The sequence below is a fragment of the Arvicanthis niloticus genome, chromosome 4 (genome assembly GCF_011762505.2).
Source record: "Arvicanthis niloticus isolate mArvNil1 chromosome 4, mArvNil1.pat.X, whole genome shotgun sequence".
Taxonomy (NCBI): domain Eukaryota; kingdom Metazoa; phylum Chordata; class Mammalia; order Rodentia; family Muridae; genus Arvicanthis; species Arvicanthis niloticus.
The window spans coordinates 104,439,187-104,454,909 of NC_047661.1; the positions used below are offsets into that span (position 1 = coordinate 104,439,187).

Here is a 15,723-nt window from a genome sequence, read left to right on the forward strand (position 1 = left end):
ATAAATATTATTTTGTTTAGGTGAGACATTAGGGAATAGAAGGCTTCTAGAAGAAATGTGCAAGACAGATGAAAAGTTTTCAAACCAGCTCAAGAAGGTGGGCTTAGCATCAATCACTCATGAACAAAGTATTTACTATTGAGAGATAACTCCCTCCTAAATGGCATCAAAAAAATAAAATTAGTAACCTTGACCTGTCACAAAATACTTTAAGATGACCTGAAATCAGTCTGAAATAGGTTAGTTTCATTTTACTTAATGCTATTTTTAACATTAATCATGAAATGTTTATTTAATATTTATGTAAATGAAGTAACAATCATGTATCCTGTTTATTAATATACTGCCAACTTAGAAATGTAACTAGTTTATATTAAATTGAGGAATGGATTTAATTTACTCATGAACCTAAGGTAGCATGTCAAAAATATAAAACATTTTAAATTTAAACTCTAAGGCACCATATTGAGTAAATATGTATATGAATACATATATGCATGTAGGAACTTGGATTTTCTTTCTTAATATAATTAATATACTTTAAGTTCAAATTACTTGTTCAAAAGAGTAATAGAAGCATTTCAGGTAAAATTATTCCTAATAGAAAATATAGGTCTGAAATGGTCTTATTCCATCTGTCCGTGGAGAGGAAGTTATTTGGACTCATTGTATGGCTTAGTATCAACATGTCTCACCTTCAAGCCATAGAACTACTCTGTAACTACGTCACAATGTTAACAGAGGAGCAAAGTCTCCTGGATTTGAGCGAGGGCTGTGTAATCCACAGTAAATGCAGCAGTTGAGTGTCCTATGCCACTGGTGCCAGATCCTTTCATCAAATGCATCACAGTGGACACAAAGGGCAATGGTGGAAGCCTGTTTGTGTAGGCTGTGTTCAACTATGCAGGCCTGGAGGAATTCACATTAGCCTGCTTTTGGCCTCAGGATTGGTATTGTCTAGACCTAGTCCTTCAAGACTACTCACTGCAAACACATCCCCAGCAGATGGCCCAAGATCATGCAATCCAAGGGCTTTCTGTTCCAGTCATCCCTCACATTAACGGCAAAAGCAAATATGTCTCTGTATTTCTGTGTGATGAGAGACGTACTTCCCTAAAAGATGAGCAGATGAGCAATCCTGTCATCAATGACCATGTTTCTCCCTCCTATGATTCTCAAAAGAAAATAGAGAAGTCGTCTCCAGGTGACTGTAACACAATGGCCTACTCTTTTGGGTCTTTTCAGCCACAGGAAATTTATGAATGTTAGAAATGCCATGAATATGTTTTTATTTTAAAGTGGCAACATAACATAAGATGAAGTGACCCAGGATAGAAATGACTCAGATGAATGCACAAGGGCTTTCTGGTCACTCTGCTAAATGACCATGAAGACACAGGAGCTAATGTGAGTCTGAATGTGGAAAGTCCACAGTGGTCCCCTATGAACATGCATGCTCGACACTGGCCAGCTGCTGACTGATGTGAACAGCTGGCTTGGGGTGGACAGAGTAGTATAGTTCAGAATGGATTCTACCCGTGTGGAGACAAGGAGTTGTCTTGTTCCTTAATCAAGTTGGACAGGTCACTCTCCTCGCCAAGGGGCCAACCTTCAGGAGGACAAAGCCACCTTGAGCCAGTCTATAGAGACAGGAGGAATAATGACCTTTTTAAACAAAATACTGTGCTATTCTTTCCCAAAATTCCCACCCATACAACCTTGGAAGTCCGCCCGTTTTTCTGAGTTACTCAAAAAAGTGTAACTTTCCCCCTTTTGGTTTCTCTTTTACCTAAGGATGTTTTGGGTTTCTCTCTTTTTTCCAAATTTCCCCTCCTTGCCATGGGCTGACCTCCATACCAGCTTAACTCAGAGAACACGACCTTTTCTCTTACCTGAAAGGCTTCCTTCCCGCAGCTTGCCTCCCTGGGGTTTGCTTTTAAACTGGAATAAACTTGTCCTGGAGCTGTTGCTTGAGTTTGTTCTTAAGTTATCTTATTAACAAGAAGAAGACCCACTAGGGGAGACCTGGATTCCCTGGTGTGGTGACTCTCCAAATGCTTAGTAACAAAACCAGGAAGAAATTAATAAATAAGAATCTAGGAAGATAATAATTTGGGGGTCATAAATAACCTGATAGCATTTTTGGAAAATATTTGAGAGAGCCAATTTCAGTGGCCTAGAGCAAGGCTTTTAAAGCTTTTCCACTTATGTCCTTTTTCCTTTCAACATAAAGAAATTTATTTTAAAGCAGTTTTTATTTTAAAGGTGAAAATAAATTTTATGTACTACTGAGATGGATATGCTTGTTGATTTTTACACAAAACTTAAATGTTGGCCAAACATTTGATGACAGAGATCTGTAGAGTTGATGGGTATTCTGATTGATTTGTTTGTTTGTTTGTTTGTTTGTTTGAGACAGGGTTTCTCTGTTTGGACATAAATGTCCTGGACTTCACTTTGTAGACTAGGATAGCCTCAAACTCAAGAAATCTACCTGCCTCTGCCTCTAGAGAGCTGGAATCAAAGGCATGTGCCACTATTGTCACTTAGCTGGTACTTTGGTTTTATACTTTCCAATTCTAACAAAGTCATTTCACATAGCAAATATTAAAAAAGAGCAGAAATATGTTTAATATCATTTCTGAAATCATTGGTAATTCTGTCCCACATCCCAAGCCAAAATTCATTTAATGCTTTTTTTTTTTAAATGAAACTTAGGTCAGGAATTTATACAGTAATTTTTAAAATTCTTATGCAATGTAATCCAAGCACATACTAATTTGGTATTTGCATGTTGAGAGATAATGGTGAGGAATTATTAAATTTTTTAATTTAATTTAAAAAATTTTGAAGCTTTTGTTTTTATAATTAAATTATTATATTTCTTTATAAATTATTTTTTAAAAATTTCCTTATGTGTTCAATAATGCTGAATGATGGGACATAAGCCAAAGAGCTCATACTATGTGTCTAGACTAAAATGAAGCCCTACTATGTGACAGGGCAAGCACTGAGAGAAACAACCCTAGATTCATTACGATTTGATTTCAAATTAATTTTGGTTACTGCACATTCTGAAAGCTTTTCTTGTCATTAATATTTTGTGACACCCATATTCTGTTCTATAACTGCTTATGGGTCATAATCCACAGCTTAAGAAATGCTAAAGAGCCTTTCCTGTCTGGGCCGAGCACTGAGCAGATCCTGGGCAGCAGCTCTGCCCCAATCTCACAGAACCCAGAGGAACCAGGCCTTCAAGGAGCTCTAACCTGGGCAGTATCTTAGGTAAGGAGAAAGCAACACCTGCCTCAAACTGTAACTGGGACCCACTGGGACCCAGGAAGTTACTCCTGGGCCGGAGCTTTGGTTCCTTCCTGTCTCAGCCCAAGCACTGAGCACATAGATCTTGGGTCCCAGCTCTAACCCCAGTAGCAACACCCACCTCACACATTTCTGATACAACCAAAATAGTAGGAAAGACAGGTTCCAGTCAGAAACAGTGCAGATAACACTAAGGAGATCCAGATGGCAAAAGGCAAGCACAAGAACATAAGCATCAGCAACCCAGGGTAGTTGGCATCATTAGAACCTAGCTCCCCCACACGAGAAAGTCCTGAATGCCCCCATATCACTAGGAAAGCAAGATTTAGATTTAAAATCACTTTTAATGATGATACAGGACTTTAAGAGGGACATAAATAACATTCTCAAAGAACTTGAGAAGAACACAGGTAAACAGTTAGCAGCCCTTAAAGAGGAAACACAAAAATCCCTTAAAGAATTAAAAGAGAACACAACCAAACAGGTGAAGGAATTGAACAAAACCATCCAGGATCTAAAAATGGAAGTAGAAACAATCAAGAAACCACAAAGGGAGACTACCCTGGAGATAGAAAATCTAGTAAAGAAATCAGGAGCATCACCAACAGAATACAAGAGATAGAAGAGGGAATCTCAGGTGCAGAAGATACCATAGAAAATATTGACACAACTGTCAAAGAAAATGCAAAATGCAAAAAGTTATTAACACAAAACATTCAGGAAATCCAGGACACAATGGGAAGACCAAACCTAAGGATAATAGGTATAGATGAGAGTGAAAATTCCCAACTTAAAGGGCCAATAAATATCTTCAACAAAATTATAGAAGAAAACTTCCCTAATCTAAAGAACGAGATGCCCATAAACATACAAGAAGCCTACAGAATGCCAAATAGACTAGACCAGAAAAGAAATACCTCCCATCACATAATAATCAAAACACCAAATGCAGAAAACAAAGAAAGAATATTAAATGCAGTAAGGGAAAAAGGCAAAGTAATATGTAAAGGCAGACCTATCAGAATTACACCAGACTTTTCACCAGAGACAATAAAAGCTAGAAGATGCTGGATAGATGTCATACAGACCCTAAGAGATCACAAATGCCAGCCCAGGCTACTATACCCAGCAAAACTCTCAATTACCATAGATGGAGAAATCAAGATATTCCATGACAAAACCAAATTTACACAATATCTTTCCACATCCCAGCATTACAAAGGAAAATAGCAGGAAAGCTCCAATACAGGAAGGGAAATTATACCCTAGAAAGAGCAAGAAAGTAATCCTCTTCTAACAAATCCAAAAGAAGATAGCCACACAAAGATAATTTCACCTCTAATAACAAAATAACAGGATGCAACAGTCACTGTTCCTTAATATCTCTTAACATCAATGGACTCAGTTCCTCAATTAAAAGACATAGGCTAATTGACTGGATACGTAAACAGGACCCAGCATTTTGCTGCATACAGGAAACCCACCTCAGTGATAGAGACAGACTTTACCTTAGAGTAAAAGGCTGGAAAACAATTTTTCAAGCAAATGGTCCTAAGAAACAAGCTGAAGTAGCCATTCTAAAATCTCCAGCCTGAGAACACAAAGGGAGGGACTTATGGCTCCACCTGTATAGGTAGTTGAGGGTGGTCTTGCCAGGCATCAGTGGAAGTGGACGGCCTTGGTGCCTGAAAATTTGGATTACCTAGTGTTGGGGAATTTCGAGAGCAGGGAGGCAGGAATGGGAGGATGGTGGGAGCACACCCTCATAGAAACTCAAAGAATTATATGGATTAGACATGACAGAGGCATGCCGCCAGAAGACTACATTCCAGAATTCAAACAAAAAATTTTCTTGATATTAAAATTTGTTTTGAGAATTGTATATTGCAGAATACACAGCCGTGGTGTATCTACTCATCAAGCAAAGTGAGCAGATCTGCTCAAACCTCTGATGTCCTGGAATTCCAGCTGCATGCAGTGAAGACACAGCGTCAGAGGCTTATCAATTTATTCTTCCCCCTGCCCCTCTTCTAATATCTCAACATCCATATCAGCTTGAAGAAGTTAATGAAGAGTCAGTGCCCCTATTCCCTGGGCTTGGAGGGTGGGGTGGTTAATATTTGGATGTCTTTCTAGGGAAAAGTAGTGGTTTTGTTGGAACAGGGAGGATTAGCTAAGATTTATTGTATAGCCATAACCTATTGGTAGAAATAAGTATAATTGTTATTAAGATGAAGTCATAATTTCTTAAATGGCACAAGATTTACTTTGATTTCAAATTTAAGGTTTTCATTGGTATGAGCTTCTTATTGATATAAAAGTGAGATGGATATTGTTACTCTCATAGGCATTTTGTTTTCTAACTGATTTGAGATGGTCAGCCTGTGAGTTAAGGGCCTATAGCAAATTCATGGCTCTGAATTTATTGTTAGGGTGTTTTCTATATTTTATTTAGAAATAGCTGAGAGGAGTTAACAGACAACAGTCCAGATAGCCTTACATGGATAGTTGGTTTTCAAAACGTCAGAAGTCCACAGAATTGACAAACATTTCTGTATTAATGTTCATTTTGATTAGAGACCTGTCTGTTCCTGACAGCTTCCTGTTGTGGATTCTAAGAAGAAATTGAGCATCTTTGGAGTTACTTCAGTTGTGGTGAGACAGCCATTAGGCAAGAATTGCCTCTTGTCATCTACAGACAAATTACTGTCCAGAAAAGGACACACTTGTGGAATAGTCAACTGATTATATCTGTCAAAACAGAGTAATCAGCCCTTAATAATTCTGCATCACTAGGTCTGTCAGATGGTCCTGGGCTAGATTGCTGTAGATCAGATGCTTCAACGTTTTGTAATATAGAGACTGTCCAGGTGTTCAGTGGTCTCTATAAATTAGCTAAGTTGTAGAAGCTATGCTTTGTGCTTCCCATAATTTCAGTTAACTCAGTCATTCTGGATTTCTTATGGGGTTGAAGACTTATAGTCTCATAGCCAATCCTGGTTATTTACTTTGAGAGAAAGATTTGAAAGGATGGTTTTCAGCTGACATTCATTCTAAAGCCAAGAAAAAAGCCAGGTTCAGAACTAAGTCTTTTAGTTAGGAGGAATAACAGAGGTTCTGGTTAGTCAACAAAATGATGGACTGGGTCTATCTTGTACCTTACTGACACAAATTGGTATAGTTATGCTCTAATTGTATTTTAAGAGAAAAGTTTTATTTTAACAGGAAGGGTAATATGTAGGAGGAGCTAAGGTGGGAGGAGTAAGGAGAAGAAGAGGAGGAGTAAAGAGAGGAAGAGCTAGGTGACAAGAGAGGGGAGGACATGGAGGCAGATGTTCACATGTCTCCACCAGTCAAAGATAGTTGATATATCTAGGTTGGGTATTGGGTTTACACTTCTGATTGTATGGGCATCTTGTAATTGAGCACTACCAAACTTATAAAGCCTTTGATTAACATAAAAAACCATATATATATATATATATATATATATATATATATATATATATATATACACTTTATGCCAAAAAAAAAAAAAAAAAAAAAAAAAAAAAAACGCTGAAGAGTTAATAAAAGTGCGCTGAATACACAGGAGGAGGCAGAAGAACATCCAAGCACTCCTGGGTAATTTGGAATCAAAAAATAAAATTTACCCCCAAGGAACATGACATTAGCCATAATCATTTGCTTTTCATTATACTATCTGTTGTACACACACACACACATACACACACCCCAAGCCAACAACATTTATAAGCTTTAGTAATTACTGGGGTTTCTAGACACTTTAACTGATGGTACAAAAATCTTTGTCAAAATGTCAAGAACATATTAATAGTCTTGAGGACAAATAATATCAAAAGTCAATAATTTTCTCTAATAAACAATCCAAATACTTCATTTAAATGAATATAGTACTTTTACATAGCCTCAGAATTAACCATATTTCTTTAAACCAGTTAGAAGAGAGTTGTGGGGTTTTTGTTAGCTAGCTAGTTAGTTAGTTAGTTAGTTAGTTAGTTAGTGTTTTTTCTGGAAACACTATTTTATTATAACCCAGGCTGGCTTTGACCTCACTATGTAGTTGACGATGACCTTGAACTAAGTAATATATTATTCTTAACCAATCAATATACCAGATCAATCACTCTACCACACCCAGTAGTTTACCTCATTTCACAAGAAAATACTGACATTCACTTTTTTTCTATACTTCACCAACAATGGTACCTCTAAGAACAATCATCAATACTTCAAAAATCGTTAAGGTGGTAAAAAATTAGGTTGCCTAAGATCAACTTTCTGATACATCAGTAAATCAATATAAACAGAAAAGAGCATCAGTATCTGAGACTCTGGATATTGAGTGCTTCTTAATGTATGGCCCCAATTACCTGATTGCAGGTGTTGATGTCAATGCCCCCTTTCAGATACTCCACAACTTTGTCCAGGTTGCCTGCTCTGGCAGCGCGGAGGAAGCTGGCATTGCTGTCAGACTGCAAGAGAAAGAAAAGGCCTTTGGTGAATCACACAGAACATCAAATACACCAAAAACAAGAAGACAGGAATGTTAACCCTACACATTAGACAAGCTTGGGCTGAGAAATGTTTCAGTGCTGGCTTTAAGACACTGAGGTGTCATTCATCGGCAACCACATGGTAGTTTAAGGATACTGACATTGATGAGAAACACACTCTGTCCATACAAAGATACAAAGGAACCATTAAAATAAAAAAGTCCATTGTGGCTTTATTTCTAGTCTTCAGCCAATTCAATGATGAATCTACACTATGCAAAATTCAACTGTCATCCATTTTAGAATTTTTCCATACTTGAGTGTTGTATGCAAGGGTGTTCACATGTGTGGGGATGAACATGTGAGGGGGCGTGCATGAATACATGATCGCAAAGTCCTGGGGTTGATATAAGGTATCTTGCCCCATGGCCACTTAACTTTCTATTTTTGTTTATGGTGGTGGGGTCTGTCCCTTGAAGAACTGAAAGCTTTCCAGAGGATTAATCTACTTAGTCTGCATGCCCTTGGTCTCCTCTGCTTCTGCCTCTCTAGCACTGGGGTTACAGTGGCCATTGTGCCTGCTAAGATTTTGTTTTTTAATTTTTTATTTACTTTTACTTATTCACTTTATATTCTGCTCACTGTCCACCTCCTAGTCACCCCTCCTACAAGCCTTCTCTCATCCCCCCATCCCCTTCTCAGAGCAGGTGGAGGCTCCCCTGGGTATCCCCCTACCCTGGCACTTCACGTCTCTGCGAGGCTCAGCTCTTTCTCTCCCACTGATGAAAAGAAATTCTAGAGGTATCACCATCCCTGACCTGTATTGTATTGAGCTGTACTATAGTGCAATCATGATAAAAGCTGTGTGGCATTGGTACAGAAACAGATACACCGATCAATGGAATCAAATCGAAGACCCAGAAATAAACCAACAGACCTACAGACACTTGATCTTTGACAAAGAAGCCAGAATCATACAATGGAAAAAGGAAAGTATCCTCAAATGGGGATGCCGTCTAAGATTTTTATGTGGGTTCTGGGAATCCTGGTTCTGGTCCTCAGCTTGTACAGCAAGTGTATCAGGTACTGGGCCATCTCCACAGCCCATATCCATTTGCTTTCACATTGGGTTTTTAGTGAATGCACACTGAGCATACTGGCAAGTCAAAAAATAATAATAATTTTAAAACTAGATGAAACAACAGCTGCTTGGGTTCCTCTTTCTCCTTTACTTTTAGTTTTCAGACGACTCAGCGGAAGAGCGCTGAGATGGGTCACTACAGTTGTCCAGCCTCATATTGAGAGAATAAGATGCTTTGAAGAGAGGGGAAAGCGTTCGCTGGCAGGTGTGCACTAGGCTAATGCAAGTTTTGTCCTCCTAGTGATTTGGGGAAAACATGATTAAATGTGAACCAGCTGACATAATACCAGACTGAAACATGTTGGTAAAGATGATAGCTCTCAGGATGGAGACTTTGTTTTAAGTATTTAATCTTCCCACAGTCTTTAAAAGTCTGGTCCTGGGAAAAATCATCTCATTTGCCTCATGAAAAGCTCCAGGATGGGGTAGGATACATAGGGGAGCCCCCACCTGCTCAGAGAAGGGAAGCTGGGGTGGGAGAAGGATTGTGAGATAGGGTGACCAGGAGGTAGGCGGTAAGTGGGATGTAAAGAGACAAAAAGGCTATTCCAAAGGCAGTTACACCATCACCCCAGGCTTGGATAAATATTCTGACTTTTAAGCCTTAACATAATAATGACAATAACCTTTTGTTAGGATTCAAGGCTCTTACATAACTATTGTAAATTTTCTTGTGGTATAGTATCTGGCCAAAGAGAAAAGGGGTCTGAAGAGGGATGTAATTCTCATATTTGGATGTGAGAACTGAGTTTGGTGACTTCTGTTTTCTTTCAGGTTTGATGACAGTAGATTGCACAGCCCCCTTCCCTTGAAGAAGAAGACTACACTTGGCAGGGGTTCTTGGCACACTCCGTCAAAGCTGTTTTTAAGAGAGTTGTGATGAAGGGCAGGTAATAGAATTGGGAATATTTTCTCAGGGAGTTTCAAATACATGATTGCTCTCACATCGTTAAGTGATTTACACACAGGAACCCTGAAAAGCCAAGAAATGAATTATCTCACATCAGTCCGAGTACCACATGGATCACAGGTTTCCAAGTCACACAGATGCTTTAGAGTGGAAAGGCGTGGCGGAAATCTAGACATTCCCAAATCCATGCTCTGCTTCTTTGGAAACTCCTCAATGTGTGAATAGTGTGGAAATGTTCTCTTTCCCAGCATGCCTTGTGCTACATCCTTCCTGAAAGCTGGGCCGATGGCAGAGTGCCCCGAGTCCATCTGCAATGATGCAGGGACTGAATTGTGACTCACTTTAAGATGCTTCTTCTATGAAATGATTTTGCTGTTTTTAGCTAATGCTAAATTCCAGTGGGACTTTCCCCTCCAGGTTTCTTGCTATATCACTTAAGCATAGCTCAGTGTTCCACAAGGCACTATGAAGAGCTCATAAAAAAAAAAAAAAAACTTATTTTTTTTACTATAAATCAATGAAAACAAAATATGAAGTCCCACATATTAAATATAAAAATATTATGTAAACACAGTTTTTCCAAAATAAACTTCATTTAAAAACCAAGCCAACAAAATACTGCCAATTTGTACATGAAGCAAATAATTGTAGGTGATATTTATTGTTTACTGTGCACCAGGAAAAGAGCTAAAGGATAATTAATATCCATAGTAAAACTATAAAAAATGATATGTCGTTATGAGAAAAGACGCCTAGAAGCTTATTAAGTCATATGATTACTCAGGGATGGGGGAGATTGAAGATTAATTTCACATTTATCAGACTCATAGTCAGAAGCTTTCTCTGCTATTCTGCCCCCTAGATGTGCAAACTATCAAAGCAGAAAACACTGCAGATTCCTCACTGATAAACTGGCTTCATTTCCTCTGGCATGACCACATTTCCCCCTTCTACATGATTTCCGTAAGCCGTAGCATTTATGACATCACTACTACACAGGAAATTCTTACGTGTTACATCTGGTTCGACTTCCTGTTATTTGCAACTACCAAAAACTTAAGCTCTGAGTGAGGAAAAACCCAGAATCTTGTTCAGTTGGGAATGAGAAGAAAATTGGCATTGTATACACATGATTAAAAAACAATTCAAAAAGGCTAGAGAGGTGGCTCTCCGGTTAACAAGAACTTGCTGCTCTTCCAGAAGATTCATAACTGGTTTCCAGCATCCACATGGGGCAACATATAACCAGAGCACTCCATAGTCTATAGTGGCCTTTGTATGTACCTGCACACGTGTAGCATATACTCACACAAACACACACATATACATAAATACAAACTAATCTTTTATTTTTAGGAGACAATCTACACACCAGGAAGTCCTTAAGGACATCTGCCAAGCTTCTCCGAGGAATGGGCAGGTGGCAGGTGCTTTTGTTGTTACAGACTATTTTCATAACTGGTTGTCTCTTTCTGAATTAATTTATAAAAAGAATAATAGATACAAGTTTAAGATTTAGAGCAAATCCCTGGAATTAAGCAAATAAAATTCCTAGTGTTGTAGTAAATGTATCATTTTGCCATGCTGCCAGAAACCTCTTAAGCAGTTTAATACATGTGAAATTCTTCTTCAATCCCGTGACAGGACTCAGTCTTTCCAAAGTGAGGAAATGAAGTAAATAAAACTGATATCACGTGGTTAAAAACATGAATTTCAAGGACAGAATTAAAATAAACTTCCAAAGTTTGTATATAGAAAAAAATGAAGTACACTTAGGTTCAAATGCATACTCTTCTCTTCCTTGCATGCACACGTCGGCAAATACACATGTCAGAACACTGTTCTACAATGGGGTCAATCTGTGATTACAGCTCTTGGCAAAACAGCTTTAGACAACAGGAGCCTAGTTACTTTTAATCAATAAGGAGATAAAAGAGGATTCACACACACACACACACACACACTGAGAGGGGGAGGGGAGGAGAGAAGAGGAGAGAGATTTTTGCCAATCTGCTTTCCCCTCCAATTATGAAAAAAAAAAACAAAAATTGAGATTTAATTCAAGGATTAACAGGAGGAAAGTAAGCCTTCAAAACAGTTTCCTTTTCTTTCAGCCAGGAAAGTTCTCACATCAAAGCTCAGTAAAGTAAAAAGAAGCAACAGTAACTCCTCTGGGAGAAGGTCTAGACAAACCAGAGACTAACCCCTCTCTCTGTTTTGCTAATTTGTAGCTGTCCCTAGGACCCTCAAACCCTATAACTTGGCTCTATAAAGCTTCATTCTCCAGGAGAAATTCAAATGTTCTGTCCTGCCTATTTTAATATGCAACATATGGTTATCATTAAGTGTGCCCGCTTTATAACCTTCATGTGACATCTCCGGCCAAAAACAAAAAGCTTCCTCTTCAATTTGTCTTGACACAGTTCCATTTCTGTATCTGATCATCAGCAAAATAGGATTGTCTTTGCACCCAGCATGAATATAAAGAGGAATGTGTTTCTAAGTCCTATTATACACTAAAAGAATACTTCACCTACGTTTCAGAGCCCATAACTCTGTTCAGATTTAAAAATAATTACACTTCTTATTAGGTTATTTAAATACTAATCTAATGAGAAAAATAAGGAATATTCCAGGACACGTACACAGCAAGCCTATGACAGAGCACAGCAGATTATTTTAATGTATACCCCTGTGCTTTGAAATATTGTCTAACAAGTGAAGTCCAGAGGATGTGTGTGCATACTCGTGTGCTTGTGTATGAATATATGTGTGCATGCTTCTGTGTGTGTGCATGTGTGTCTGTCTGTGTGTATGTGCTTATGTGTGTGTGTGCGTGTGTGTGTTCTGTGTGATAAGATTTCCTGTAGCACAGAGAGAAAAGAATACTCTCGCAGTCTTGTCATGAGACATGGCAGGATAGTGGTGAACCTGACAAACTCACAAAGCCTGAAGGACAAGTATGCACAGACACACAACACCAATGTCATCTTTGCATGGTCAATTTGGATACATCATTAGTGTAGAAGAAAAGCACCAAGAAACAGTTCTCCGTTTTAGCTCTTACTTGGACTCCACTCTAGCTTTACTTGGGTTAGCTATTCATCTCCATCCAACACTTGTTCCATTTCAAGCCGATAGGAGAGTTTGAAAAGATCGTCAAGTGGTGCGCCAGCAAATTTTCTTTAATTGCTATAAGTTTCATTCCCCTGAAGTGGGAGACTTGTTAATACCATTAAACTTTTTAATACTATTGTTTCCAGGATGATTCAAACGGTGGTCTGTATACTGTTTTTACTGGTGCTGATTTCATAAATATAGTAAGCTAAATGTTGGATTCTGAGGTCATACCTTGTAACTCTTAATCTGAATACTTGTGCTTAGTTTTAGATATTTTGAGTCTATTAAATTAATGCCATGTATTTGAATGCTATTAAAAACACTCGGATTCTAGTAAGACTTTCCTTTTGACAAAAGAATAATACAACAGACACACAGAAACTGCTTTTGCTGGCGACCTTTGGGTAATACTGATGCTTGACCCTGCCTAGGTGTAGGACTTATTCTCTGCTCAGCCTATCTCACCCACATCAAGCCTAAAGCTATATAGCTAAAAGCCAGTATCCTTAACCTGCAGACACCTTGAATTCCAGAACCAGACAAGCCTCCTTGGATGCAAACCTCCCAAAAAGGGCAATTATTTGATAAGACAAGAGAGTGCCCAGAGATGAATCAGTCATCTTGGAGGAACCAAATGGATATCCTCAAGCAAGAGCAATGACAGTTTTGAGCCATATTACGGAACTACAACAAGTAAATGATCAACGAGACCATGCCTTGACCCTCACAGCTTAATCATGTGACCCCCCTTGCTCAAATCTGACCCCTATTTTGTTGGGAGCCGACTTTTAGCAGAAAGCGGCCAGATTATCTTTACAGCCATCTGGAACCATATACCCTGATAAGAGATTTGGTTTTCAATAGCCTACAACAGCTGAAGCACACTCTGATATCCCACATATTTTGTGTTGCTGTTTACTGCTCCAAACCTGCAAGGCACATGGTATCCACGCGCCTACAAGGCACGTGGCAAAAGTGTATAAATACCTCAGAATTCCCTTCAATAAAGGAGACTTGAGACTTGATCAGAACCTCTGTCTTGTCTCCATTCTTTGCTTCTCCTGCCCCAAGAGCCTCACTCTCTCTCTTGACCAGAGCACTTAGCCCTAAAGCGTTGAGGCAGAGTGCAGGTTCTCAACATTGTGGCATCCAACGTTGGGCTCCAGTAAGCGGGTTACAGTGGAAGACACCCTGCGCTGGAGAACCAGTGGACTGACAGAGTCTCAACGTTTGAACTCCAGTAAGCGGGATACAGTGGAAGACACCCTGCACTGGAGAACCAGGTCGACTGATGGAGCTGGCTGAATTCGGAAGTGAAACAAAGGTGATTGCATAGTAACAAAAATGGGGCAAAAACAGATGAAAAAGGTTTTAAAGATGCAAGGAGTAAATTGCAGGCTGCTCTGAGTCAAGAGAGCCAAACAGATAAATAGATAAAGGTTATAATAACGAAAATGGGGCAAGAAATAAGTGAGTAAAAACAGATGAAAAAGGCTTTAAAGATTCGAGGAATAAATAGAAGGCTGCTCTAGACAGAGCTAAGCAGAATGATAATGTTAATTGATTTAACTTTCAAAATGGGTGTGATTCTGAGTTATATAGTTATATTTTTCTGGATAAAAACTCAATGTAAAGGTTTTTCTGGTTACTGGCTTAAGGAAAGGCTAATTTGGAAAATACTAAAACTTGTTTTGAGATTTGTATATTACAGAATACACAGCCTTGGTGAATGAATCTTCTTATCACCTGCATGTTCACTGATGCCCTGGATTTCCAGCTGGATGCAGTTAACACAGACATCAGAGGCTTATCAATTTACCATTCCCTTCATTCCTCTTCTAAAAGTCAACGCCCATGTTCAGCTTTAAGAAGTTAATGAGGAGTCAGCGCCCCAATTCCCTGGACTTGGGGACTGAGGTGGTTAATATTAGGCTGTCTAAATCTGTATAATTGTTACTAAGCTGATACAAATTCAAAGATTTCATTGGTATAATTTCTTCTATTGAAAATTTGTGGATACAAGGCTTAGACCTTTTACTTCTCCAACAGGGGAAGTTGTGTGTTGCCTTAAAGAGTGTTGCTTTTATATCAACTATTTAGGCATTAAGTCTCTTGTCTCTCGGGTTCATGCTGTTCAACAGACTGATGGCTTTTGTACTGCAACAGATAGATGCTATTCAAATGAAACCCAACACTATTTAAACTTGTGTTAGTATCTTGGAGATGAACTTGAGATCGCTGGGTTTGTTTTTTCTTTTACCAAAGTAGTGATTAAATACCTCTCTCTGCTTTTCACTCTTCTGTGTTTAATTAGCATACAAAGGGAGGTACCTAAGTCTAGCTTAGTAGGAAGGCAGGAGGCCAGATTTTTGCCCTAAATTCAAGATACCATAAGACTTAAAAGAGTTTTTGTGGTTTTAGAATTCTAATTAACACTGAAAGAACACTGGGGGGGGTCCTAAGTATAAGTTAAAAGGAATAAATCCATTCTTGATGATTGAAAGACACTGGGATAAAAGTGTGACTCAGCTGGTAGTCCGGAGCCTCACCTGAAGGACAAAGAACACTGGCTCCCGTCTTCCTTAGGAATACCCCCTCCCTATGGTGACTAAGGAAGGCATTTGTTGCCTGTGGAATTCTGCTCACTGATTTGGGAAGCCATTATTGCTTAGCAGAAACACAGTCATTTACCTGACAACCCTGTGGGTCGATGG

General features: G+C 38.8%; 1 protein-coding gene across 10 annotated transcripts in view; it reads right to left on the reverse strand.

The window, feature by feature from the left end:
* Positions 1–15,723, reverse strand: part of Ank2 (ankyrin 2) — a 214,650-nt gene that overhangs the window by 184,756 nt on the left and 14,171 nt on the right. For all 10 annotated transcript variants that reach the window (XM_076933230.1, XM_076933231.1, XM_076933228.1 and 7 more), the window contains exon 2: positions 7,716–7,817. In XM_076933230.1, coding sequence (XP_076789345.1) covers positions 7,716–7,817 — 102 coding nt within the window. The remainder of the gene's footprint in view (positions 1–7,715; positions 7,818–15,723) is intronic.